This window comes from Phyllostomus hastatus, unplaced genomic scaffold (genome assembly GCF_019186645.2).
Source record: "Phyllostomus hastatus isolate PE091 unplaced genomic scaffold, TTU_PhHast_1.1 phas_contig_495, whole genome shotgun sequence".
In the NCBI taxonomy this organism is placed as follows: Eukaryota; Metazoa; Chordata; class Mammalia; order Chiroptera; family Phyllostomidae; genus Phyllostomus; species Phyllostomus hastatus.
In genome coordinates, this window is record NW_025333895.1 from 4,317,887 (window position 1) to 4,345,130 (window position 27,244).

General features: G+C 51.8%; 2 protein-coding genes across 5 annotated transcripts in view; one reads left to right on the plus strand and one right to left on the minus strand.

Annotated features, from left to right (window-relative positions):
* Positions 1–1,719: 1,719 nt before the first annotated feature.
* On the minus strand, positions 1,720–6,523 carry NAIF1 (nuclear apoptosis inducing factor 1). The gene is made up of 2 exons (XM_045845972.1): positions 5,803–6,523; positions 1,720–4,072 (listed from the first exon to the last, which is right to left on the minus strand). Exons 1-2 carry the CDS (start codon positions 6,311–6,313, stop codon positions 3,600–3,602), a joined length of 984 nt encoding a protein of 327 aa, XP_045701928.1. The 5' UTR covers positions 6,314–6,523; the 3' UTR covers positions 1,720–3,599.
* Positions 6,524–7,397: 874 nt separating this feature from the next.
* The window catches only part of SLC25A25 (solute carrier family 25 member 25), a 33,284-nt gene continuing 13,437 nt past the window's right edge, over positions 7,398–27,244 (plus strand). Inside the window, exon 1 of one of the 4 annotated variants that reach the window (XM_045845965.1) lies at positions 7,398–7,748. In XM_045845965.1, coding sequence (XP_045701921.1) covers positions 7,497–7,748 — 252 coding nt within the window. In that variant the 5' untranslated portion in view covers positions 7,398–7,496. Of the gene's footprint in view, positions 7,749–24,373; positions 25,010–27,244 lie in introns of those variants that run through there. The other 3 variants (XM_045845968.1, XM_045845966.1, XM_045845969.1) reach the window with 3 other exon arrangements.

The window sequence follows — 27,244 nt, forward strand, 5'->3', positions numbered from 1 at the left end:
TTTAGTAAGTGATTCATGAGCAGGCTAGCAGCCCATCTAGTAACTAGAAGGGCACCCCAAGGGGCGGTGCAAAATGGAAGGTTTTTATAGGAAGAAGGGTGAGGGCAGGGGAGAATGTGTTATTCTACTAACAAAAGAGAGAAAGGATTATTTTTAGACCAGAACATCTCTTGGGGGGAGCGGATTGCCTTTTCTTTCTTTTCTTTTAAAGAATTTATTTATTTATTTTTAGAGAGGGAAGGAAGGGAGAAAGAGAGAGAGAGAGAGAGAGACATCAATGTGCGGTTGCGGGGGGCCATGGCCTGCAACCCAGGCATGTACCCTGACTGGGAATCGAACCTGCAATGCTTTGGTTCGCAGCCCACACTCAATCCACTGAGCTACGCCAGCCAGGGCTGCCTTTTCTTTCTATGGGGGGTGTGGGGAATGGAGTGGGCCCCGGTGGCAGATTACCTTACTGGTGCTTGAACAGAAAATTCTCGACTGATTGAGATTACATTTCTGGGAGGGATTGGAACTGCAGTTAGGTCAGGTAGTAAATCTAGGTTTGGTATCATGGGCTTTTAGCACAAGTGACGCCATTTTGGGCCTGGAATGATTCCTTTTAACAATGTAAAACTCCACATTTCAGAAAGGACTCCAAAAAAAAAAAATCATCCCTCTATGAGTGACGGTTCTCCACCAGCACCACCGATGTGTGTGAGTTTAATTCTGTTAACTCACCCCTTTTCCCTCAATATAATGAAGTCCGAAGCCTGAAGTGACTAGGGGAGGTCGGTGTTCCCTTTCAAGCGCCAAAACCAAAACTGTCTTCTAGACCTCTTCCTTTGACCTAGAAACTCTTCAAGGTCAGGCTCAAGTCACTTCTAGCTAATTTCAGTTCTACAGGCTGCAAGGTTAAAGTAGTTAAGAGCAATAGTTAAGAGAATGGGCCACCCCAGGAAGTAAGGTAGCTGTGTGACCTTAGGCAAATTGTTTCACCTATCTGATCCTTAGTGTTCTCCTCTGCCAATGGAGTCCAACCCTAGTACCTAATTCATGGGACGATTGCAAGGAGTCTACGAGGTAATACTTATAAGGCCTGGACAGAGTTCTTACGGTTACTAATTACCAGAGAGAGGAATGCCCAGGAAGGCTGGGATCCCTCCAGAATGAAGACCAGTGTTAAATGGGCATCTCTGCTGGGGGAACCTCCTAAGAACCAGCCCTTCCTGGGGCATGATCCCCATTCCAGCTCAGTTGAACTCTTCCAGTCTCTGAGACAAAGAGTTCCTGACCCTCAGGAAATATCAGAATCACCCACGGAGCTTGTTTCCTGCACATATTCTTGGAGCTGTCTCTTCAAGAGTCTTTTGCAGGTTTGGGGGGAAGCCAAGGGTTGGGTATGCTAGACCAACACCCCAGGTCACTCTCATTCGGAGACTAAAACACTGCCTTAGACCAGGAATAGGCAGTTTTTTCTATAAAGAGCCAGAGAGTAAACACTTTGGCTTTGTGGGCCAAAGGTCTCTGTCACAACTGCTCAGCTATGCTACTGTGGCACAAAAGCAGCCAAAGACATTAAGTAATAAAGGGCTGTGACTCTGTTCTAATAAAACTTTATTATACAGACAGGCGGGGGCCAGGTGTGCCCCGTGGGCCATGATGTGCCAGCCCCTGCTTTCTGCCAGCCTGTCTTGTCTTCTCTATATAACCAAAAAAAGACACAGGCGTGGGTGTAAAAAAGTGTATCTCTTTAATTTAAAATGGACCCGGAAAGAACCAGTCAGATTAAGTGATCCAGGCTTCCTTCTCCTGTATGTTCAATCGGAACAGACACGGTATCGGCTCAGATGGCCAACCCCAGAGAAAAACCAAAGCAAATCAAAAACCCTCAGGAAGCGCCGACAGCCACGCCGCTGGAGCCGTCGCGGCCCTCGGAAGGAGACACGCCCAGGTGGCCAGGGGCCGCTGCTTCCCAGCCACGCTGAGAAGAGCTGCTCCTCGGCCAGCCAACCCCTTCGCAGGCCTGCTTTCTCTCCACGGCTCTGTAGCTGGCCCTGCACACGTCCTCCACAGAGATCGGTGGCTCGGGGGTCACCTCCCAACCGTCTCTGGGGGCACCTTTCCGTGACTGCAGTGATGGAGCCGAGCCATTCTGAATGCACGTGCCCAGAAGGGCAGCACCTTCTTTGTTTAGCCGAGATCTGGAGCCTTGAGCTGGAACCGGCAATCACGTGTGGTCAAGGCACCAACAGCAAGACGGCAAACCTGGGAACTGGTCGGAAAAGGTGCCAGAGTCTCGGTAATGGAGTCAACTGATTTGGCTCTGAACATGGAACAGACGAATGCCATCTGGGTAAACTCCCCTCAAACGGGAGAAAGTGTCGGGACAGAACAGGGAACGCCACCTCTTTCAGGACTCCAGGGTCTGTGCGCTCTCCCACCGCACAGAAACCAAAGGTCCCCCTTCTTAGGTCGGTGACACTCTCACCGCAGACATTCAGGGCCAGCCAGGCCTGCAGACCCAGCCGGCCAGCCAGGGGGGTTCTCTAAGGAACTCAAGACTCTGAATGATGTGTGGACGTTGTCCAGCGTGTGATGCAGAGCAGGCTTTTTTCCCCCACCCAGATTTGGAAGTGTGCAGTCAGTAGAGAAGAAAGGAGGAAGGGCGTGGCCCGAGTGGCCCTGGGAGAACCTGGAGGCCTTCCCAGGAGGCGTTCGTGGGCAGAATAAATAAAAGTGGCTTGAAGCGAGGCTTCTGGAAGGGGCCCACAGGTCGCCACAGACCCTCTGCAGTGGGGCAATAAGTGTCCACACTGGCTTGCTTCCTCTAAAATGTACAGCACCCAAAGCCCGATGCTTGACCTGAGTCAAAAGCTGACGGGACAAGCCATACAAGGGCTGCCCGGGGACGCAGTGGAAGACCAGGTGGCAGCCAAGCCTCCCCCGCCATGCACAGCACTCCTGCGCCCGGCGGGCCACATCCTCGGTGTGTCGCGGAGGCAGCCCCGGGCAGCACCAAGGGTCCCTGCCGTGCACGGGGTGAGGAGGAAAGGTCACGGGCACTGAGTAGAGTCTCCTGAGAACGGAGGTGCGGTGAGGGGAACGGGTGGGGTTTCTCTGCGGGCCCAGTCACCCCACCTCCCACGGGAGGAAGGAGATGCCACCACGCTACTGCCAGCGCCGCTGACATCATCTTACTCAAAAGATGGCACTTGGGGGTGGGGCATTCAGCACAGACACCCCTCCCCTTGCTGTGTGGCTGTGTGACGATGCCCCAGTGACGGCCTTCCTTACGAGTGTCCTGACTGGGGCTGGGTCCTGTCACAAGCCCCGGCTCACGACAACACGTGTCCCATCACCAGCGCCTGACCAGTCTTCGGGTTCTTGACAAGGCGGCCGGAACGGTGGGGGTTAGAGGGCTTGGGTCCCAGGATCCCAGCAAGCCCCTCTTCCCAGTCTCCTCTCTTTCTTGAAAACAGCGGAGCTCCTCGATGTCTATTAAAGAGGGAGCTGTCCATGCCGCCGGCCCCAGCCGAAGGCCAGTCACAGGACCCGCTTACAAGACCACGGCCACGTCATCCCATCAGAGCAGACGGCTGGCTCAAAGCCTGCCCTCACTGGATGACGCTGTCTGGCTGCCCGTTCTGGGCCATCTGTCCAGGGTCCGAGGCGGGGGCAGGGTTGGGCGTGTTGCTCTGCAGGTAGCGGCGGAAGTCCTTGATCATGGGCCGGAGGACCTGGATGAGGACGCTCAGGGCCGCCTGGGTGCCCTCCATGGCCTGGGCCTGGCGCTCCTGGGCGCAGGCCTGCACCTCCTGCGAGCGGCGGATCATCTGCAGCAGGTCGTTCTGCTGCTCCAGGTGCTGGGCGATCTCCTTCACGTGCAGGTTGGTGACGCGCTGCTCCTGGATCAGCTTGGCCGAGTTGAGGGCGATGCGGCTCTTGAGCGCCTGCGGCTTGACTGAGGGGTCGGCGTGCTGGGTGATCATCTCCACGGGGGCCTCCGCCGGCAGGGGCGCGGGGGCCTCCGCCGTGCAGTACTCCACCACTCCCTCTTCCAGCGTGTGATAGGTGGTCTCCGTGGGGACTGCGGAAGAGCAAAGGCAGTGGCAGGTCACTTTCTAGAAAGACTGAAGCTGGCCAGTGGCGTGGGGAGGGAGACCTTAAGACCTGTGCTGGGGAATTCAGGCCTCCTCTGGCTTTATAGCTATTCATGTACCTAACTAAATCCAGACTCTGAGGAGTTTTAGAGTCTTATTCTCCTTGGTAACCAAAGGGTCAGTCCCAGATCTGGCAAAAGCAAAGATGCTAATGATAATACCAGCCAAAAATCTGGAGCGTGTGCCGTGTGCCAGGCACTGTGCTTAGTAAGCCCTTTGCACTCATTGGCTCGACGGATCCTCACGACACCCAGAGGTAGGTCATGTCACGTTCGTTTTCGGAAACGAGGATACAGAATCAGAAACACGGAGTGACTTGCCTAAGGCCACACAGCTTTTTTCAACAGGTGCAGGAAACCAACCCAGGTCTCCCTAACACCATTGACCATAGTGCTCAATACCACTCTGAGGGGCTGCTTCTGGCTGGCAAAGGCAGGGCCACCTGCTCGCCGTGGTGCCAGTACACAGCAGCCACCTATCTGCAGGAGCTGGTGGTGGCTGCACTGGTCCTACCTCCTTCAGTGCCTTTTTGACTGGTGGTCTCATTCAGCCAAGCAGAAAAAAGGGGAGGGACGGGGGTGGCCCAATCAATGCTTCCCTGTTTCCTTGATCACCCTGGTCAATGGTAATACCTAAAGGTCCTCCCTGTTCCAGAACATTAATTGATTTAGGCCATTGTTGGGTCCCCTGTCCCACCTCAATATTCTTGAGAAAGAGGGCACCGCAGGGGGTGGCACTCACACCCAATTCACCAAAGCCCCGCCAAGAATCAGTGATCAGTACAGCTCATAGCCCAGCCCAAAGAAGCAGTTAAACGGATACTGATGAAAACCCTTATCTGAACTAAAGAGTTCACCCCAAGCCAGCTCCATTGCTATTCACAGTTGAGAACCTTTGAAGGGATTCTCAGTGGACTGTTTGGGCCTCCACGCATAGGGGAAAAGGTCAGTCTTCTCCACCCTTCCATGTCACAATCTGCTGTGAGTCCCCACCCCAACCAAGAAGGTCCCTTTCTCTTCTGAGTTCTTAGGTCCTCCCAACTGACAGTGCAGTTACTCATATATGTCTTATCTGTCCTATTAGACTATAACCAGCCTTTGTCTTAGACAGTGTGGTGATCCCAGTGTCAAGCACAGGGTCTGGCACGGAGTAAGTGCTACTGTTTGATGAGCGAATGAATGAGATTAGTATCAGGAACCATGAGGCTCAACTGTGTCTTGAATGTTGGCCACACTGAAAACCCCGAATGTCTCTGTCCGGAATCCACGTCTAACTTGGACATTCCCATTCCCATCTATCCATTCCTTCAACAGATATACCCTGCCTGCCACTGTGGGCCAGGCCCTGTGCTAAGTTATCCTGTGGGGATATGACCATGGTCTCTGCCTTCAAGGACCACACAGTTCAGTCATGGAAATGAATGGTGGCAAAACATAGTTGAGAGCAATCCAGCTCATCAGCAGTCCAGACTGTGTGCTGAGGGAGGCCCAGAGAGAACAAGTTCACTTCTGTCCGGGGAGCTCTTGGAAGGCCTCATGGTCTTCCAAGACTCCCATCTGACTTTTGACCCTTTACAGTCAACCTTCCCCAGGCTGCCCCATCTCTTGCTGGCCCTTCCCATTTATGCACACTGGACTGGGCAGGAGAGGTCACTCACTCTGTGTCAGGGTGACCGTGGCTGTGGCTGCAGTAGCCGGGGGTCCGAGGGCCACGGGGTGGATCTCTGTGGTACTGGGTAGGCTGATGATGGTGGCCTCGCCCAGCAGATTGCAGATGCGCTGTTGCATGGGGGTGAGCAGTACCGGGGCTACAGCTGGGCCACCGCCACTACTGCTACCACCTGTCCCTGGCCCACCAGCTGCATCTTCCTCAGTGGGCCCTGGGGCCTCACCACCCTCCACAGCTGCCCGGACCTGGGCAACCTTGCGACGGACCTCGGTCTTGAGGTCAGACCACTTCTTCTTGACCTCGGGCAGCTCTCTGCGGCAGGTGGCCACAGCGTTAACCCTTCTCAGGATGCTGTGCCAGGCCGCGCTCTTGGCAGCCAGAGGGACCCCGGCGTTGAAGTGGTTCACCAGCAGGTGCTTCTTCAGTTCCAGCTCCTCCACGATGATCTCCACCTCTCGCTCAGAGAAGTTCATCTTCCTCTTCTTGGCTGGGACAGCCATGGCCTCTCCCTACCCCTTCTTTCTGAAGAAATTATAATCCCTTCAACCGTCCAATTCCCCTTCTCTTCTTCCACAGCCTCGCCGCTCACCCACCCCCCAACATGAGATAGGCTGGGCTTGCCCAAGGCCAAGCTCCAGGTCTTTGGTAAACCCCCTTGTTACGCAAAGTGCGTAGGGCCCAGCGCCGACCTGCCCAGCCGCTGCCAGCCAGCTGCGTAATGGCTTCCTGAATCTGCCTCTTCCGCCGGGGTGTGCGGAGATCCGCCCACTTCCCCTCTTCCCGCCTCCCAGCGCTTCACCAGGAGGACCAGCCCTCCCAGTTGGTCGCGACCCAACATCAAGTCGCTCACTGGTTCTTTTGATCTGTCGCTCAGCTGCAGGGCACGCCCACTTACTGGAATTGGCCTCATTGTTGGTCTAAAGGTGTGTCTTTCGCCGCAGAGCGCTCCGCCCACTGAGTCTTTATTAATTTCCAGTGAAAAATCGTTGTCTTTCAATCATCCGTATTACTATCACGCTATTAAATTCAGCTACTTTATTGGTGGTATAGGGGATTACATGATCAAAACCTGGCCTCCTGATGATCCCTAGTGCTTTCGGCTTGAGCCGTTAGCCAACTAATCTTTAATTCCACCCGGGAGCGCGAACGAGTTTTGAGCTTCAGCTCACAATTACTCCTCACACAACTCCTATTTTCCCACCGAAGACTACGACCTCTTCGTACACGACCTCTCCTCCCATCCTTACGATTCCGAAGTCTAAACAGAGTTACTCAATGGAAACTGGACACGGGGCCTTCCTCCTGCCCATCATATAACTTCTGCCTATAGCGGCGTGATTTCCTCTCTTCGGCCCGGCTCAGCCAATCCCCGCCCCTCTCAGTTTGAATCGGCCCCAGGCTGAGCCGGAATCACCCCGCTCTCTCCATTGATCCGAGCAGTCCGGGAAGATATGGGCAGTCCTTGAGGAGGTTCCGCCCCTCTAGGTGGTGGTCCGGGCCTGTGACTGGACAGCGACGAGCCTAGGGGCGTGGCCAGAAAAAAGGCGAGGCGGTGGGGCGGGGCTCCCGGAAGCGGCCCCTCCCTCCAGTTTGCCGGCATTTCGGAACCCGCGCTCGCCGACCGAGGATACCCGCGTGTCTTCCGCGTTCTCCTCGCCGCCCGGCGCCCCTGCCTCGCGCCCGATGGTGAGCAGTGTGTTGTGCCGCTGCGTGGCTTCCTCGCCGCCGGACGCCGCCGCCGCCACCTCGTCCGCCTCATCCCCGGCGTCTGTGGACCCGTGCGGCGGCGCCGTCTGCGGGGGCCCGGACCACCGGCTGCGCCTGTGGAGCCTCTTCCAGACGCTCGATGTCAACCGCGACGGCGGCTTGTGTGTCAACGACTTGGCTGTGGGACTACGACGTCTGGGACTGCACCGCACCGAGGGCGAGCTCCGGGTAGGCGGCGCGCACAGTCCGCGCGGTTGGGGAGGTGTCCCCTATTCGGGTCCCCGACTACGGGAAGGTTCGGGTGACAGTTCTGGGCCGCACGGTGACAGGTCTGAACGGCCTGGATTCGTGGGCTGTCCCCTGGAGCGTGGCAGGTCTACTGGACGGCCTCTTGGGCTGGGTGGGACCCCCAAGTAACAGATGAGCACTCTGTTTAAGTGCTGGTGGGAGCGGAGCTCCTTCTTGACCTCTGTGAGCGCTGGGGTCGGGGGAAAGGCTCTTCGTGGGCACAAGTGGGCACAAGTGGGCACGCTCCGAGCCTTCTGATGAAAGAAAAGCCCCTTCCTGCTCCGGCTTTCCCCAAAGTAGAAGGTCAGGTATCAGAAGCCTGCCTTTCCCCACCTCCCGACCTGAGGGCTAAGCTTGATGCACCCCCTCCCCACCCCTGATGGGTTCATCCATCCTCTCCCAGCCGCCCCCCTCCCTTCCCCTCTGGTTTCCATGCCAGCCCGTGGGCCCTGATCTGGTTCCTCTGAGAAGCATGTGGGAGTTGGAAAAATGGGAACTGAGGTTTTCGGCAGAGCTGTGACAGGTGTGGGTGGTGAGGAATGACAGCTCTCCTGGTGTAGGCTCACCCCTACCGACATGCCTACCCGGAGGATGGGGTTATGATCCCTTGCAGGGTTGCAGGTCATCAAGAATCTAGGGGAAAATACTGCCTAAAAGTGAAAGTGTTATGCACCCAGGAGGGGCTGCCTTACTCTTGTTCAGGAGTGGGCTCTGAGGGGTCGTGGGGGAACGGAGGAAGGCCGTCTCCGGGCCTGCCGGAAAGAGAAGTGCCGTCCATTCTTTATAAGAACCTCAGACAGAGGCCGTTTCCTCCCCTTCTCTCGTGGTATGCTTTTCCGTCTGACTTGGTAGCTGTCGCTTCCCTTTCCTGAGTGTTTCATTTGCTTGTGGCTTAGCCTGATTTGCAGCCTGGAGAGGACGGCTGAGGACTTTACCTAGTAACCTGTTTCTCTTCTCGGGCTGGTCCCTTTGTACATACAACAAGGAGAGAACCTCACAGCCAAGTGTGGGGAAAATCAGGTGACATGCCAGAGAGTTACAATAAAACAATTTTTTGTCGGGCAGGTGCACATGAGGCGTTTTCCACTCATGTCCAAGGTGCCTTGGATTAATATCCAAGGTCTTTAACCTACTTAAGATCTGCTTAGGAAGAAGACCAGGGGTAACCCTGTGCAAAAATAGAGCCATCGGGTTAAATCCAAGAGGTTTAAAGACAACTTTTAAAAAATGTAAGTTTTACACAAAGTGGCCGTGGGAGCTGAACATGTCCCCACATTTGCCTGATGAATAAATCACTTGGAAAGACAGCATGGCTAAATTCAGAGAGTCTGTTGTGCCTTATGGGCTCAGGGAGGTGTGGGCCCAGGTCTCCCTGTCTGCCTCTATGAACCTCCCCGCTTTGCCTATGCCGCCAGGTACGGTGAGGGCATCGGGCTGCCGGAGTGTGCTCGGTGTTTGTGGCCGTGCCCAGGGCCTCGACTAGAGTCGCCGCGATCCTGCGGTTTATGGCACACCTGATATCGGTCCTAATCCATTTTTTTTTTGGCAGCAGATTTCTAAGGGCAAATAAGGAGAAAGCTGCTGTTCTCCTTTCCAGTGTTGAAAGAAGGCTTTTTGATTAACCAAAAGCTGCCTAGCCCCTTGGTCACAGTGTCTCTGAAATGTGTTGACTTCGTGACTGATCCAAGATCTGTGCTGTGAAACAATTCTTTTTTATTCCTTTGGTGTGTGGATGTAGCATGGACTGTATTTCTACAACTCGTACAGCTTTTGATTCAGTTCAATTATTATGCCGCTTTGAGAATGGGAATGATCTGTTTTATTCGTTTGTTACCTGCAGAGGAGTACAAGTTAGGCTTCTGGCGAATGGTTTGAGTATTCTGTTAAGAGAGAGAGCCTGCTTTGTTGTAAATAACCCGGCAACAGGAAGGCACCCTGCCCCACGGACCCCCCATACCGCTTCCTGTTGAAAGAGTATCTCAAGTGCGGTGCTGCCGTTTTGCAGAGGTAGCAAAGCCAAAAGAGAATTGAGGGGCCCTTTTCTCCAGAAGTGGGTCGTCTGCCATGGGAATAGGTGTTGAAAAATGCATCATTAAACTTTGGCAGCTGCTCCATGCGACCCTCAGGACCAACCAGTCTGCAATGCTAGGGTTCGCTCAGGAATCTACGGTTCTGAGGGCTTGTCAGTGGGTGATGGGTGAACCCAAGCCACGTGACCGTCAAAGCCTCTTGCTAGTTTACAGCAGGTTGGGTCAAGTTTTCTTTAGAAATGAACTTCTTTAGCAGTTTTTGGCACCTGCCTTTTTATATTTTCCCCCTCCCAAAAGACACTGGGACAGTCGAGGAAAAATTACCCAAAGCGGAAGTGGGCAGAAAAACTGATGGCAGCCAGCCAGGGAAATTTTCTTTGTAAAGGACTTGTGAGCGAGGAGCCCGGCCTGGGACAAAAGAAGGGAAGGGTTTATTAAAGAACGAAAAAAGATGACGACAGCGGCAGTGACTTTGGGAAGGGAGGCTTCAGCTGGAGCTAATTATAGCATTCCTATTTAAGGCATTTTCATGTGACCAAACAAAATCCTTGTCTTAAAAAACAAATTTAAAATAAAGGTTATAACTCAGGCAGCCAATCAGAGGAAGAATGCAAGCTGGGTCAGAGGTCAACAGTTGTTCCTCTGGCTGAGGCTTGTGGGGCTCCCCTAAGGGGCGGCTGGGCTTTAGCACAGACGAACAGGAAGATGGTGTGATTTGCTGATTTAGAGACTTGCATGCATGTGCACCAGCTGGTTTAAGCCTCACAATAGCTTTGTGAAATAGACAAGGCAGGGATTTCACCTCATTTTACAGAGGGAGGAACAGAGGTTCAAAAAGACTATAAACACAGAGCAACCTCAAAACTCATTTGATCGGTAAGGAATTAGACCAGAGGAAGGACTGGGACCAACCTCTGGGTTGGGCTCCACTCCGCTTTACCTGTCCCATCGTTTCCACGGAACATGATGAGCGTTCGCACCTGGGCTTTTGGGAGAACTAGAGAAAGATGAGGAGAAACCAGTTTAGAGAACCACGTCTGTTTCTCCCGAAATAGGTTTCAAGATGATCCAGAGATTAGCCTGTCAAAGAATGAGAATCCACCATGCCCTCATTTCTCCTTGACCTGCAGGCAATCAGAGATTGCCCATGAGGCAATCTCTGTTGACTCGAAATAATTAAATGGAAGATCATTAAGGTCAACTTGGTGTTGCTTAATCAGACAGCACTGTTAAACTCTGCACCTTTAAATGTGTGGCCATTTGGGAGGAAGCTGGATGTAGATAAGACAGTCTACAGGAAAAAAAGCCTTTTTTCATAGAAAAGGGATAGATGTCATTTTTAAAAATATATATTTTATTGATTATGCTATTACAGTTGTCCCATTTCCCCCCTTCATTCCCCTCCACCCTGTATACCCTCTCCCCCCCCCCCACTTTAGTTCCTGTCCATGTGTCATACTTACAGGTTCTTTGGCTTCTACATTTCTCATACTATTCTCACCCTCCCCCTGTCTATTTTCTACCTACAATCTATGCTACTTATTCTCTGTACCTTTCTCCCCTCTCTCCTCCGCCCACTTCCCTGTTGCCAATCCTCCATGTGATCTCCATTCCTGTGGTTCTGTTCCTGATCTAGCTGTTTGCTTAGTTTCTTTTGGTTTTGCTTTAGGTGTGGTTGTTAATAATTGTGAGTTTGCTGTCCTTTTACTCTACATGGTTTTTTTTTTTTAATTTTCTTTTCTTAGATAAGTCCCTTTAACATTTCATAAGGGCCTGGTGATGATGAACTCCTTTAACTTGACCTTATCTAAGAGGCACTTTATCTGCCCTTCCATTTTAAATGAAAGCTTTGCTGGATAGAGCAATCTAGGATATAGGTCCTTGTCTTTCATGACTTGGAAGACTTCTTTCTAGCCCCTTCTTGCCTGTAAGGTCTCTTTTGAGAAATCAGCTGACAGTCTGTTGGGAACTCCTTTGTAGGTTACTGTCCCCTTATCTCTTGGTGCTTCTAGGATTCTCTCCTTCATTTTTAGGGATAGATGTCATTTGATGCAATATCATGACCCCATCAGAAAAAGAAAAATGCTATTTGCAGCTTGGATTGAGTTCCTATGGTAAACTGATGGTGTTATACTGTTGCAGTATTGGTTCCTAGCTCGAAGTAATTATCATCAAGATATGATTTTTTTTTTTTGCCCTGGCTGGTGTGGCTCAGTGGATTTGAGTGCCAGCGCGCAAACCAAAAGGTCGAAGGTTCAATTTGCCATCAGGGCGCATACCTGGGTTGTGGGCCAGGCTCCCCAGTTGGGGGTGTGCGAGAGGCAACCGATGAATGTTTCTCTTGCACAAGGATGTTTCTCTCTCTCTCTTTTTCTTCCTGCCTTCCCCTCTCTCTGAAAGTAAAAAAATAAAATCTTTAAAAAGAGAGGTATGATTTTTTTTAAAGGAAGATTAACAAAAATAGTTGATATTTGGAAAGGTGGGGTCAAGTCCCTTGATCCTAAGATGAGGTAAAAAAGAAAAACGTAGCCTGAGTAGGTTTCAGTCCTTTGATGTTGAATAGTCATTAGTTGTTGGAGTCTCACAGAAACCACAGGGGAATGAGAGAAACAAATATTTTGCTGGTATTGATTTCCAGTCCAGCTGAGCACATCCGCAGGTTGACTTCAGTGAACAATGCTGATGTGAATTTGGCAGAACCAAAGAATGTGGTTGGAGGGGTCACTGGCCAGCCTCCTAGCTGGTGTGGGGGGCATTCTTACCAGGGTACCCTTTGCAGAGAGCCAGCCAGCCCATGCCCCTGTGGACTCAGTCGGGGAGTGGGGGGGTCACTGTGAGTACTTTCTCATCTCCGATTGTTGACCGGAGAGACCTGGTTCTTCTTGCTGACGCACGTAAAGAATTACATATCAGCAAATCTAGAGTATGTAATCCGTTTATTAGTGGCCCATTCCCATGGAAAAGAACAGGACCGGGTAGAGTAGGGGGTGAAAGAGAAAGTTTCAGGGCAAAGCAGGGTGAGAAAAGCAAGAGAGGCTGAAGGCCAGGGTGGCAAGGCCCTGGGCAGCCTGAGGCCAGGTGGCCGGAGGCCCTGTGGCCTGAGAGCCAAGAGCCCGAGAGAGTGGGGGGCGGGGGGAGTCCTTTGTTCTCAGGACTTACATAGTTGGTGGGATAGGAGGGAAAAAGTTATGTATTGATTAACAGGTAAATGTGGCACCAGCTTTCCTGGGGGAACGTGACTACCCAAACTTAGGGATGTGTGGGGGTCTGTTAGCCCAAATCTTTATCTTGCTCCAGATTCCATTTGGTCATCTTGTTGTAAAACAAATACGTGACAGGCCGCAGTTCATTAAAATTGGGGCACTTTCCGAAGTTATTTATGGGCTCTTTCCGTGGGCACCGGGGACCCTCTCCCACATCCAGGCCTTGGGATGAAAGCACAGCCTCAAGGCTCTCCTTCCCAGATTGTGGAAATGCTACATAGAATTTCAAGGACTTTCCTTCTTTCTTGCTAACATAGTGTCTCTTGTGATGTTGGAACACCTGGCAATATTATCAGCCCAGGCTCAAGGACTGCTGAGTTAGCGTGTGAGACTTGTCTCCTTCCTCCTCCCTGCCTCGGTTTACTGTTTATTCTACCTAATTGGTAAAAGGCGTTTTCTGGCCACCAGGGTGCTAAGTGCTGGCCAGTGGCAGTACTGCGGTCTCAGAGTTCTTCCTGTGCCGTCTCCTGCCTCAAGATGGAAGTCTGTCTGCTTGCATCTGCTTCCCATGTGCCTCGAGTCCAAAAGTGATCCAAGGGCCCTTTAAGTATCTGAAAACTATCTTGTCTTCCTATAGTCTGCTATTATAAAAACAGTGGGTTGCCCAGGCTGCTGTGGCTCAGTGGACCGAGCGCTGGTCTGGAAACCATAAGGTGTCTGGTTCGATTTCCAGTCAGGGCATATGCTTGGGTCACAGTCCAGATCCCCAGTCAGGGGCATGTGAGAGGCAACAGATCATTGCATCTCTCGCACACTGATGTTTCTCTCCCTCTCTTTCTCCCTCCTTTTGCCCCTTTCTAAAAATAAATAAATAAAATTTAAAAAAGCAACAACAACAACTGGGTTTTATCATGCACTTCTCATAGGATGAGCTGTCCACACCTTTTCTATTCTCTCATCTGAGGCAGTGTATCGAGGGAGTTAATTAAGACAACAGACCTTCCTTGGAAACATTACACTAAGTAAAAGAAGCCAGTCGCAAAAAGCCATGCATTATATGATCCACGTACATGAGATTCCAGGATACGGAAAGCTGGACATACAAACTAGATTCCCCGGGCCTGGGAAGGGAGGGGAATGGAGAGCTAGGAAGGTGAGGGTCTGGGACTTCTCTCTGAGGTTCTGAGGTTCTCTCTGAGGAAGTTGGCCTGGGGTGGTTGCGCATGTCCCGGGAAGGGGGAACCCCTTCTGCCCCTCTCCTCCTCTGGGCCACATTGTGGCCGCCTTGGCCTGACTCCTCCCCCACGGCTGCGCTCGCTGGAGTCACAGTGGGCTCCAGCCACTGTCCCTGTCCTTCCCCTGAGCCTGCCCCCCTGCTCATCCCAGCACGCGATGCGTGGATCTTTCAGGCGTGTTTCCTTGTGGAGCAGGGGATCCTCGCTGAGCTCTGGTTGTCTGACTCGTAAATGTAAAGGGAGAAACGATGAAGTCTTCTCACTCTGCCGTGATGCTGATGTCACCCCCAAAACTTTAAAAAAAAAACAAAACAGTACATAGGATACAGGCTCTAACCAGGTGGCATAGACCTGGGTTTGAATGTTGTTTCTGCCACTCGCTAGCCACGTGACCTTGAGCGAGTTACTTGATCTCTCCAAGCCTGTTTCCGTATCCAAAGTGCGGCACTGCAGCGGTTTGCAGTGGGGATTAAAGTAGGTGAAGTAAATAGAGAGCCTGGTACTTAGTAGGTGTTTAACGCAAAAGGACTTTTTCCTCCGACTCTTTGAAAATAGGAAGCCCAGAATTGGTCGCGGTCATCTGCGTTTGCCCCGGGTTGCTCCGCTGAGAAGCGGAACGGGAGGAAGTGGAAAGTCTGGGGGTGCCAGCCGTGAAGGCTGAGTCGCACCCAGGCAGAGCAGTCTCCTGGCGGCTGAGCGCCTCCAGCAGTTTGAGGAGGAGGGATGTAGGTTGCAGAGACCCTGGGACCTATGGGCATTAGGAAAATTTAAAAAGAGGCTTTGGGAACCACAGGCTTTGGTCCAGATACGGCCAAGGGCAAGAACCACACCACACACTACGAGTCCCCAAAATGGCACAGAAAAGACATCAAGACACCCCGATCACAAAGATGCAAATTTCACTAGGTTCCTGAGGAACGTGCACTTTGCCAAGAAGCCCAACAAGAAGGGCCTGAAGCATTGCAGGCCAACAATGCCAAGGCCATGGGTGTATGTGTGCCCAGGCTGCCACGGTCCTCATAAGCCCAAGGGGGTCAAGCCCAGGATCCCAAAGGGCAGCCGCCGCAAGCTCAGTTGACTTGCCTACCCCACTCACCCCAAGCTTGTGAAATATGCTCGTGCGTGCACAGCCAAGGGTCTCAGGTTCTACTGCCAAAGGCCAAGGCCAAGGCTCAGACCCAGCCCCAGGCCGCAGCTCCTGCTCAGGCTCCCAAGGTTGTCCTAGCCACCACGAAGTCTCCACGTGGAGTAGAGGCCTCTGTCTGCTGATGTGAGCATCGAGAGACTGGTGTGACCCCCCCTCCCCCCTGGGCTGCTGCCTGCACGGGGTTGGTGTCCTCCTGTGCTATTTGTAGCAGAAAACCTGAGGCAGAGTCTGTGAAAAAAAAGAAAGAAAAACCTCCCGGTGGCAGGAGGTTTCTTAAAAGCCATTGAAGTGGTAGAGCCACTCTGTGCTTAACAGTGTCTCAGCCGTGGGTGGTCTTTTCCCAAGTACAGAGTTCACTTGGAAGTTGTGAAAACTTCCAAGCTTCTGGTAGAACTTAGTTAAAATCCTTGGAGGTCATCTCACTACCTGCATTATTTTGGAGGAGTGGGGCTGAGGCTCAGGGCCAGGTTGGTGGGAGGCAAAGCCAGTAGCAGAAGCCGGTGTTTTAACTCTGTGCCGCCCCCCCCCAACCCACCGTAGCCGTGAGACCCCCTGATGTTCTCTGGAGGGGCGCTGAAAGGGCAGGTACACTCTTCCTAGGTGTGGGGTCTAAAAGATGCAAGATAATACCCATAAGAAAGGCTTTGTTTTGAAGTAAATAAATGAATAACAAAGGCAGGACACAAGAAGCTTATCTGCTTTCAACCGTTGGGCAAGGCTTTCCTGGAAGCTTGAATTACCCGGGGTCAAAGGGGAAACTGGAGCTAGTGGCTGTTCCTGTTTCTGTGGAAGTTTTCCTCATCCCATCAACCCCTGGTCTCCGGTCTTCTTAGCCCCAGCCCCCCACTCCGCCCCCACTGGAGTCCGGAGTGCGACTCTAACGCACAGAACCGACCACTTACACTGGGCGAGAAAGCTCCCGAAGACCACAGAAACGCCGGTGGTGGCTGGGGAGTCGGCGTGGGAAGTGGGCAGAGAGAAGATGGTTTGGATCACCGAGAATGAGCACAAGCTGTTAAATCCTCGTCTGTAGGTCTGACACAGTTGACCTCCAGGTCAAAGCCAGCCCGCTACGGTGTCCACCTTCATCAGCCTGTTGGCCTTTCCCCACCTCACACGTGAAACGCAGCAGCGTCGTCTCTGGTTAATGCCCGAGGACTGAGCTGGAATCCGCAGATGTTAGAGCTGGAAAGGTCCCCTGTTTCACTGCCCCAGATTAAATTACATCACCTTTTTATCCCTTAGTGATGCATTTATAGACACAGTAAACGTTTTTTCCTTTTTTTAAAAGATTTTATTGATTTATTTTAGATAGAGGGGAAGGGAGGGAGAGAGGGAAACATCAGTGTGTGGTTGCCTCTTGCACGCGCCCTACTGGGGACCTGGCCTGCAGCCCAGGCACGGGCCCTGACTGGGAATGGAACTGGCGACTCTTTGGTTCGCAGGCCGGCACTCAATCCACTGAGCCACACCAGCCAGGGCTCCCTTTTTCCCCCCTTTTTTATTCACATCTTAAGTGTATTCTTCGTGCTAGAGTCTCTTTAAACTATAGAAAAAGTAAAGGTAGTAGTATCTGGTAAAGCTAAAGAAAGCCTTTTCTGAATTGTTCCTAAGAGCTGGCTTGGTTGAAACCAGTTATTCATACACTTACGGCTCCGGCTGCCCTTCTCACCCTGAAGGCAGCTGTGGGGTGGGTCCCGTACCCCTGTCCCGCTCTGGTCTCTACTGTCCTCCTCTAGTGCCGAGCAAGCAGCTGCTGAGAGCTGTTTGCACTCACTGGGGCCATCTCAGTTTTGGCGTATGATTCTGAAATCACTTGTAAGGAACCAAAAACATTTAGTGTTGCTTTAATACGTCTGCTTGGGTTGCTTTTTCCCATAGGACAAGGGAAGGCGCAAGTGAGATCAAGTGGCCGCCGTAAGCAGGCTGAACATGGGCGGGTGGTGTGGCTCCCGCCGGTCCCTTTTGGATCCGTTGAAAATTTTCTGATCATTTTAGGTGACTGGGTTTTCCGTGCCAGCCTCAACACCGTATTTTTCCCCCACCCCTTGTATGTGACACGTGTGTGATCCGAGAGAGGATCATGCTCTTCTAAGAGCAGAAAAAGGAGAGATTTTACTGTGTTTCTAGGGGGTCTCTCGCTTCTGCAGAACTTCCCATGTTACAACTCAAAATCCTGCACTTCACCCAGCTAAAGCTAGGTTACTTTTGTACACTTCCAATTTCTTTTAGATAAAAGAAAAAGACATCTTCGTTGGTAGACCTTGAACTTCGGACCTTGACGGGACTGGCTTCCCACCAGGAGAAAACAGACGCCATCCAAGAGACTGTTTTCTCTGTGACACGTTTCTCTTTCTCTTCCACATTCACAAGAGTTTTTCTTCAGGGAGTTTTTGCCAAAGCCAGAACTTCTGGTTTTAATTCCTGAAACAGAAACAGAGTAAGAGGATTTCAGGGCCTGTCCGGAGAGGGTCATCCCGATGTGCCCACGTTGCAGGTTCAGTCCCTGGTCAGGGTACCTGTGTGCGTCCACGAATGGGGACGTGGGTAAATGGGACAACAGGCTGATGTTTCTCTCTCTTTCCCTCTCCCTCCCTCTCTCCCTCTCTCTCCCTCTCTGTCTTTCTCTCTAATAAATGGATGGGGGCCGGGAGGAAACAAATAAACAAAAAAGATTAAAGGCAGTTATCATGGCAGTTATCTTCAATGCCTTGGTTTCCTCTGTGCCAAACGACCCGAGTGCTTGGCTCCCCTCCATTGTCTAATCGGGGCTGAGTCACGGGCAGAAAGGTGTTCCTTGGTCCTGCCTGCCGCCCTGAAACCCGGCTGGCTGCCGTAGGGCTGCGCGGGACGGCGCCTAGCATCCTAGCATCCTAGCATCCGCTGATTCCCGTTCGGGGTGGGGGTGGTCACCTGCTGCAGCTGTGCCTCTGAAACAGTAAGTCGCTGCCACGTATCCGTTGGAAGAGACCCTTCAGACTCTTGTCCCCGTACTGTCCTGAGAGAATCTCGGAAACAGATACCTTCTTGAACGTATCCAAGTTGGCATCCACACATCTGTGTCATAAGTTTAAGAGCTGCAGAGATATAATTACTGGCATATGGTACATCTGCTTTGGATGTTTTCGTCAGTTTTGGTTCTGGTTTTGGTTTTGCTCAAAGCCTTAGTCTGCAGATTTGACTCATTCGTATGAGTCAAATTCATACAAAAATGTCCTCCATGTGACCTAATTGGCCCAGCCAGCCTTCGCCTTCAAGTCAGTCTGGCTCTCTGTCAAATAGAATCTGGCTTCATTTCTCAGTGTAAAAAAAAAAAAAATAGTTGTCCCTTTGACAGCATGTCTTCTGAAAAGAATTCTAAGACAGGTAGGGAGCAAGCAAGTAGGGAAACTGGTAGACCTGAGACGCTGAGCGCTGCTCCGGAGGGAGTCGTGGGAGAGCCTTCCGCCCTGTTTTATAAGACGCCCCGTGATGCTCTGGGGCCAGCTGTACCTGGGCAGCTCCTCAGGGTTCCCACTGGGAAGGGGAAAGAGAAACATCGATGTGAGACAGAAACATCAACTGGTTGCCTCTTGTATGCGCTCCAGCTGGAACCAAACCCGCAACCTAAGTGCTGTACATGCCTGGCTGGGAATTGAACCCGCGACCTTTTGGTTTACGGGAAGATGCTCCCACCAAGTGATCCACTCTGGCCCACGTGCATTCCTGTTAATTCTTTATTGGATCTTATCTTTTTGGTTCCTGGGTATTTTTGTGTTCCCGTAAATGTTGTTGAGCTTTATTCCGGGATGCATTTATTTGGAAACAGTTTGAGCCTTTTAGGGCTTTTTAAAAAGTTCTGTTAGGCAAGGGCAGCATTTAGTGTGCGGCTAGTTTTGTCTCGCTGCTGAGGCTAAACCTTCTGAGTGCCCTTTCCGAACCTTCCTCTGTTAAAGGGTTTCTCCTCGGGCTGGTGGTGGGAACAGGAACTGTCCTTTGTGTCGGGATCCCTGGTTCTTTTCCCACCCTCAGGCTGTTCCCTCACATGCGTGCGCTATGTATGGCTCTGGGGGGCCGAGCAGGTCTACGTCTCTTGCACGTCTCTGCAGCTCCCTCCTGCTCAGTGCTGGGTCCTGGAAACTCGGGTGCCCCCTGCCCCCTGCCCCCGCCTCTTCAACATGGGGAACTGCTGGGCTCTGCCTGCGTGCCCGCCCTCTCTCCTGCAGCCTGGAAACTCCAGCCAGGGAGCTGGGGCAGCTGTGGGCTCAGCTCATCTGTATACCTCCCCCGAGAGTCACCGTCCTTCGTCGCCTGCAGTGGCCCAATGTCTGGAAAACCATCATTTCACGTGTTCGGTCTGGACGTTCAATTGTCATTGGCAGGAAGGCGAATCGGTCCCTGTAACGCCATCTAGGCTGGAACCCCCTGAATTCATAACTCAGTTCTGCGGTGTGAACGAGTCCACTAAGTTAAAAGCCAGTGACCAGGTAAACACAGGATTTCTCTCGTGTCTGTCGACGGGGGCCCAAGACTTCCCTGCCTCCTCCATTCTGCCGGACTTTCTGTTTGGTTCATAAAGACAAGATTTGTCTTCATGAAAGGGTTACTTGTTTAGTTTGGGGTTTTGGCCCTGGACAGGCTCTTCTTAGTATTGTTAAAAAACAAAACTTCAGCCCTGGCTGGCGTAGCTCAGTGGATTGAGCGCGGGCTGGGAACCAAAGTGTCCCAGGTTCGATTCCCAGTCAGGGTACATTCTTGGGTTGCAGGCCATAACCCCCAGCAACCGCACATTGATGTCTCTCTCTCTCTCTCTCTCTCTCTCTCTCTCTCTCTCTCTCTCCCTCCCTTCTCTCCCTAAAAATAAATAAATAAAATCTTAAAAAAAAATTCAACTGAGTAAATTTGGAGATCTAATTAGCTTTATTAGGCAATTTAGTGTCCCATCTAGCAACTAGAAGGGGTCTCCAGGGGGCTGTACAAAATGGAAGGTTTTTAAAGTTTGTGGGGGGTTTTGTTTGTTTGTTTTTATTTGTTTATTTTTAGAGAGGGGAAGGGAGGGAGGAGAGGGAGAGAAACACCAATTTCTCTCCCTGTGGTTGCCTCTCGGGTGCGCCCTCTACTGGGGACCTGGCCTGCTGCCCAGGCATGTGCCCTGGCTGGGAGTTGAACCCGTGTCCCTTTGGTTCACAGGTTGGCACTCAGTCCACTGAGCCACCCCAGCCAGGGCCAAAAATGGAAGGTTTTTAAAGGAAGAAGGGTGGCAGGCAAGGGAACTATTAACAAAGGAAAAGGAAGGATAGTTTTTAGACGAGAACATCTTCGAGGGGTGGATGGCAAGGGTTTTACCACGCACATCATCTAGTGCCTCTTCTTACAGGGGCCACCGTGGAGCCGGCCCAGGTAACATAACACCTTGCTGGTGCCTGACCAGAAAATTCCAGACTGGGTGACTAAGGTTGTGTTTGTGGGAGGGGTTTAAACAGCAATTAGATCAAGTATTAAATCTAGGTTTGGTATCATGGGCTTTTAGCACCAGTGACACTGTTTTGGACCTATGATTTTTCTCTTTAACAGGATTAGAACTCCTTATTTGCGAAGCAGCCCCCTTGTTGCTGACTATGCTTTCTGATCCCTCTGGGTTTCCTTTGTTAAAGGAGCCAGTGACCCGGGCACACAGAGACACTCATAAACTGAGGAAAAAAGAAACTGAAAAGATGACCAGATGAAGGGCAGGCTACAAATAAAAGATCATTGGGGGCAGCGCCCAATTTAAAAACAAAGGAAACAAAGCAAAAAAACTAATCAGTTGCATGAACTCACAGTCATTTTCTAGACAATGATCATAAAATCCCTAACAGTTACGAGAGAATGTCCGAAACCTGTAGAAAAGTTTTGTAAGAGTTTTTTAAGCCAACTTTTTGAGGACATGCCCGGAAGCGAGTGTTGAAGGGATTGAGAAAATGCTCCGGAGAATTGCAGCTTCACAGCTTATTTTATACACTGGAGTCCAAGACAAAGGCCTGGAGAGGGTTACACGGAAAACGCTGGGGGCAGATTAAGGAGGCGGGAGAAAGCGAAGCCGGGCAATCTCAAGGGTTGGATAAAAGGCAAAGTGGAGAAGCACATACTTCTTTTACATTGGTGGGACGGGCTAGTTAATAATTCACACCTACAGCACACAGAGATGTTGTGCGGGCAGCCAGATGACAGCGAGGGGTTCTGCGGTCTGTGCTCTGGTGCCAGCGTTTGCCGCCGGGGGTCTGGAGAAGAAAATTACTCTGACTTTTCAAAGACATATTATCCTGGATGTATAAGAACAGTGGACAGGGCTCACTTAAGCTTAAGACTGACCTTTGCTCAGGAAGCTGTAGGTCTGGGCATGACTACCCGCCATGGTATGCCCCGGTTCAGACTGTTGGTGCGGTTACTCTGGGTTGCTGAGATTGTCAGGTTTATTGACAGAGCCCCTTTTTGTGTGGTTATTGAATGCTCTATGTTCTGTTCTAAGAGCCTTACATATCTAATTTAGCCTTTAACCAACTCTATGAAGTAACAGTATGGTTCTGTTACTATTTCCGTTTTGCACAGAGAGGTAAAGTAACTTGACCAAGATCACACAGCTAGTAAGTCATGGCCAGGACTTGAACCTGAACCTGGGGTCTGGCTCCAAAGACTATACATTTAATCAACATACAAAACTGCTTTTATTTAATTAATTAATTTATTTATTAATTTATTTATTTATAGATTTTATTTCTTTTTAGAGAGGGAGAGAGACATCAATTAATTGCCTCTCACACACCCCCAGCTGGGCACCTGGCATGTGCCCTGACTGGGAATCGAACTGGCGGTCTTTCAGCACTCAGCCCACTGAGCCAAACCAGCCAGGGCCCCAACTGTTTTTAGATAAGGTCATTCTTAGCTTGGCCACTTTGCTGTGCTGTGTGTGTGTGTGTGTGTGATAATTGCTATATGTGTGTGAGCCTGGTCATACATGCTTGATTCAGTTTCACATGATATGAGGATGTTCCGTGAAAGTAAACCTTCCATCTGCCTTTCTCCCCTCGAACCCCCAAGTTCCCTCCCTGCCCCCAAACCCTCTCTTCAGCTTTAGCGTGTCTTTCCAGAGATGCCCTTCATGTGTACAAGCTCAGAAATCAATGGCCGCGTACTACCCCGTTTCTTCTGCACCTTGCTTTCTCCATTTAGCAGGATATTTTCAGACCATTCCTTTAGAGTGGTAACTTAAAAATAAAAGTGAGAGACGCCAAGTGTTTATCCGAGATCCAAAGGAACGGCTATTCGGAAGCACTAATTCAGGCAGAAACCCAAACAGTGATCCGATTAGGAGGTAAAAGCAAAGGGTATTTACGAGAAAGGGAAGGAGCATGGTTACATGAATAGGAGGAAGGCATTTCTGTGGGCGCTAATAAGCCCAGGAAGGAATTTCTAGACCCGCAGATAAACTTACACGCTAATTCTACAGATGTCTTTAATTTTCGGTCAGGCAGTCATAACATGTAGTTGTTTGGAATACAGCGTTGCTTTAGGCCCAGCCCGAAGGTTGATTTGCCCAGTTTTACCATTCTGAGGGTTTGAGGAGTGAGACCTGCAAGGCAGCCCCCTGGGGCGGCAGCCCCGCCTCCATTGGGAAGCCGCTTCATTTACATTGTTTTCCACAAAGTAGGTAACGAGCTGCCGTATCCTTTGGAACAGCTGCCTAGGGTTCCATTGTGTGGGTGTGCCCTAGCTTATGTCCCCACCCCCCTGCTAGAGCACTCCACGTTGTTGCCAGACTTGGGCTGTTAGAAACAAGGCTGCAAAAAACGCCGGTATATTTGATCACACACGTGTCGGGTATGTGTGTATGCAGCTTCTCGAGTGTGCGAATGTATCTGCAGGACAGATTACTTACCGGTGGAACTGTGGGACTGCTCCGTCAAAGGGTTTGTGGGTTTGTTTTTTTTTAAGCTATTATTTGTTTTCAGAGCGATGGGAAGGGAAGGAGAAAGAGGGAGAGAAACCTCAGTGTGTGAGGGACACATGGGTCAGTTGCCTCTAGCAAGCCCCCAGCTGGGGACCTGGTCCGCAACCCAGGCTTGCGCCCTGCCTGGGGATCGAATGGGCACCTTTCGGTTCTCGGGCTGGCGCTCTATCCACTGAGCCACACCAGTGAGGGTGGGTTTGTGCTTTTAAAACGTTGGGAGCTGTGACTAAATCGCTCTTCAGAGAGGTTTTACTGACGTGCAGGCTCATAGCAGCACATAGAAGAAGCATAATACCCTTCCACAGTTTGTTAAACTCTTTTCACGTTTGTGTTTTTAAAATAATGGTTATGAACACTGCATCAAAGGGTCACCTTCGTGAGGGATGGCAGTCGTGGGTCCCTGCTAGTAAATGTGTCTGCTAGTAAAATAAGCAGCAGTTGAGCAACGATTCATTCCCTTGTGTTCATAGTCACTTACTCACTTTAGTCTGCAGGCTTAATCTGTGCCTGGTGCTGGGCGCTGGAGGGAGAAAAATCTGTGGCTTGGTCCCTGTCTCCAAGCAGCTCACCGGGAGAAGTAGCTATGCTATGGTGTGCGTTGTGTTACACGTGGTGGGAGAGAATGGGATCGTGGATCAAGGGGAAATGTTGCTAGGTGTCTTGGGAAACGTTGTCAAGGACTCTTGACCATGTAAAACTCGATGGTGAATGCCATCCCAGAAACAACCCGGGAGAAGAGGAGAAAGTTGGGCTCTTCCGAACGCGCGAGCTCGGGCTGCGTTCAGCGAGCCGGGAAGCTCATTCGGAGGTTGCCATGGGCACCTCCCTGCAGAAGTGCCGGGCTGCAGGCAGGGAATCGGCTGCCTGTGATTGGAGGGATGTTGCTGGTTGGGATAATGAACTTGGTAGTGTCGGCAGAGGTGATTGGCCGCGCCCTGCTGCAGTGAGAATGCAGGCTGGATGCTCGGGTCCTCGCTTCTGTGATGATCATTAGTTCAGCGAGGACAGTTGAATAATCGGGAGCTCAAAGTTGCTTCTGCCTCCGGGAGAGGTCTGTTGGGCGACGGCTTTTTTTTCTTTTTTTGAAAAAGGCAAACATTTGTTAACCATCCACCTCCAGAAGTGAGTTTTTATTGAAGAAGCTCCAGCTGCTCCGCACTCGCTGCCAGCAAGCCGGCGGGGCTCTGGGAGAGGGAGCTGTTTCTCAGGCCGGGCACGGCGGCGGTGCTGGCAGGTCTGAAAGAGCAGGAGACAGCCGCTGCATGCCGAGCTCCCGGCCCTGCAGCTCCCCGGGCCGGCCCTCCCAGCGGCCGTGTAGCCAGCGACCCTTGGTATTGTGGTGACATTCCTCCTCCAAAGTGACCAGTCACCGTCAGCGACGTTGGGAGGAAGGAAGCCGCGATGCTGCAGATGCTGTGGCGTTTTCTGTGTAGCTTTCTCCCTAGGGCCGGGTGCCAAGGCTCCAGAGAGGGGGCCGATAAGGAAGTCAGAGGCAGCCCGGCTCCTGCTCGGGGAGACCAGATGTCGAGCTTTTTGGGGAAACAGGACGGCAGGGCTGAGACCGCAGAAAGGAGACCCACCATTTTGCTGGTGGTCGGACCTGCAGAGCAGTTTCCTAAGGTAATGGCAACCTCAGGAGGCCCCCCCCCCCCAGTGGAGGGACCGGTCTAGGAACATTTTCCTGGAAAAACAAAACTGGAGTGTGGGGAGGAAGAGCGGAGTTGTGAATCAGTCTGTGTGGTGCTGGGGGTGGGGAAGAAGAGTTAGACAATAAAGAAATGGAAATCTGCAGCCCAGAATTTTCCCGTGGCTCCTGTAAAAGCTTTACTGTCCTATTACGACCACTTCAGTGTGGCCACTGGGGCAGGAAGGTGGAAAGTAATGGCCACTGGGGAAGGTGGAAAGCAACGGAAGATTTGCCTTTGATTTGATTTGTCAGTTTGTCCCCAGAAAGCCATCGGAAAGTGAGGGACAAACAACTGCAGCCTGTCTTATGCCTCAGCGTATCTGAATAATTCAGGGGGGGCCGAGCTAAGCAGGCCACAGAATGGACTTTCAAAGTTGAAGCCCACAGCCCGGAGCTGGGCAGGGCCAGACCGCCCTGCCTCCGGAAGGTCAGACCCCTGGCCTTGGGGGGCAGAGGACCTTTGGGTCTGGAAGGAAGGGGGTGGTCAGAGGAGAGGCTGGAGTTTCGGGGTGCAGAGGCCCTTGCCTCTCTTGGGTCTGCGGGTCTGCGGAGTGCCAGGGCCCCCCACCCATCTCGTGTCCTGTGTGTGGGTTATCGTCTGATCTACACAAGAGCTGGGGTGAGTGGTGGCACCCCCATTTCATAGGTGAGGAAGCTGAGGTGCGGCCGGGGTAAGTAATTTATTTGCCCAGGGTTAAACCGCTAAGGGGGGGTGGAGGTGGGGTTTCACCCTAGTCTGTCTGGGGCTGCACCCTGTGTCACCTCGCTTCCCCTTGAGAAAGCAGTTTGTATTGGGACCAGCGGAGTTCCCAGGACTAGGACAGAAAAGCTGTGGGGCTGAGATTTACCCAGCGTGCAGTAGGCGTGACCTTGTTCACTTCCTGAGCTTTGGTGATTTTGAATCTCCTTTCTCAGGATAAAAATCAACTAGAGAAGGAGATTCGACCCTGTGTCCAGCAATAGATTTCTAAAAGAAAAAAAAATGTCCGTTGAATTGAATTGCTACATGTAAAAGATAAATGTTTAAATGTTTGTTTTTCCTTGGCTAAGTGGGAGGGACCTTGGATGCAACTACTTTTGCTGTCTTTTAAGATGGAGCGCTGAGAAGACTTAGTCTGCAGTGCGCTCCTCCTGGTCGGCAGGGTCTCCGAGCCTGCATTATGCTTGAGATGTGCTCCGAGGGGTGCCACGTCCCACCTTTGCATTATTTCGGATGAGCTCAGACACGGCGCTGGCAGGATCTCTCCGCAGGAACTTTTATCTACAGATTAGCTTGCCTTGTGGCCAAGGAGTTTCGGGGCTGGCTGGCTCCCTTCTCAAGTCACCTGCTCATGACTTGAATAATGAACTCCGCCGTGTCCCAGACTCATACGGGCACCTCCTGCCAGCCCTTACCCGGGGAGGCCTGGCATCAGAACTTTCTGTTCAGAACAGCTTCGTTCCTGGCCCGCTGTTCCTTAGGATCAAGATTGAGGGGGCCTGGGCCTGAGACCCACACCTTTCAGTGATTGAGAAGGGAGATGGGTCAGCTGGCTGCGGAGGGCTGGGGGGAGCCCCAAGAGGGGGATGGATCAGCTGGTTTGGTCCGAAGCGAGAAAGCAAGCACTCCTGGGCAGTGTGGCCTCGAGAAAGGCAGGTAAAGGGAGTCTGGGAACAGCGGGGACGGTTCTGCAGCCCTCACGCCCTTTCCCGGCACAGCTGCCGTTGAAGGTGGGCTTCGTTCGGGGTTCGTGGCCGCTGGGGCCTGGCCTCACCCTCTCTCTCAGGAAGAGGCTCCCCAGACATTATGGGGGCCTCGGAGAGAAGTTCACGCTGGTTCTCAGGCTTCTCAGTTTCCCAGCTGCACGACTCTCTTTGGCTCTCACTTCCTCTGTCTAAATATGTCTGCGAGTGAGTCAGGTGGCCGTGAGTTTTTTTTTCTAGGAACTGTTCCAGTTTCCCCTTTATCTTCACCTGACAGTTAATCTGCTGTTGGAGAAGAAGGCCCTTAGTCTGGAGTGGGAGGTGCCCTCAGCGGCAGCCGGGGCGTTCAGATCCTGAGGGGCTGTCTTCTCGGAAGCCCAGAGAGTTTTGTTTATTGTTTGTCTGATTGCCAAGTGCAGGCAGGTTTCACTGGAAACCGGCTACCCTGGGCTGCCATGGCAACCCGACGGTCAAATGACACTGTG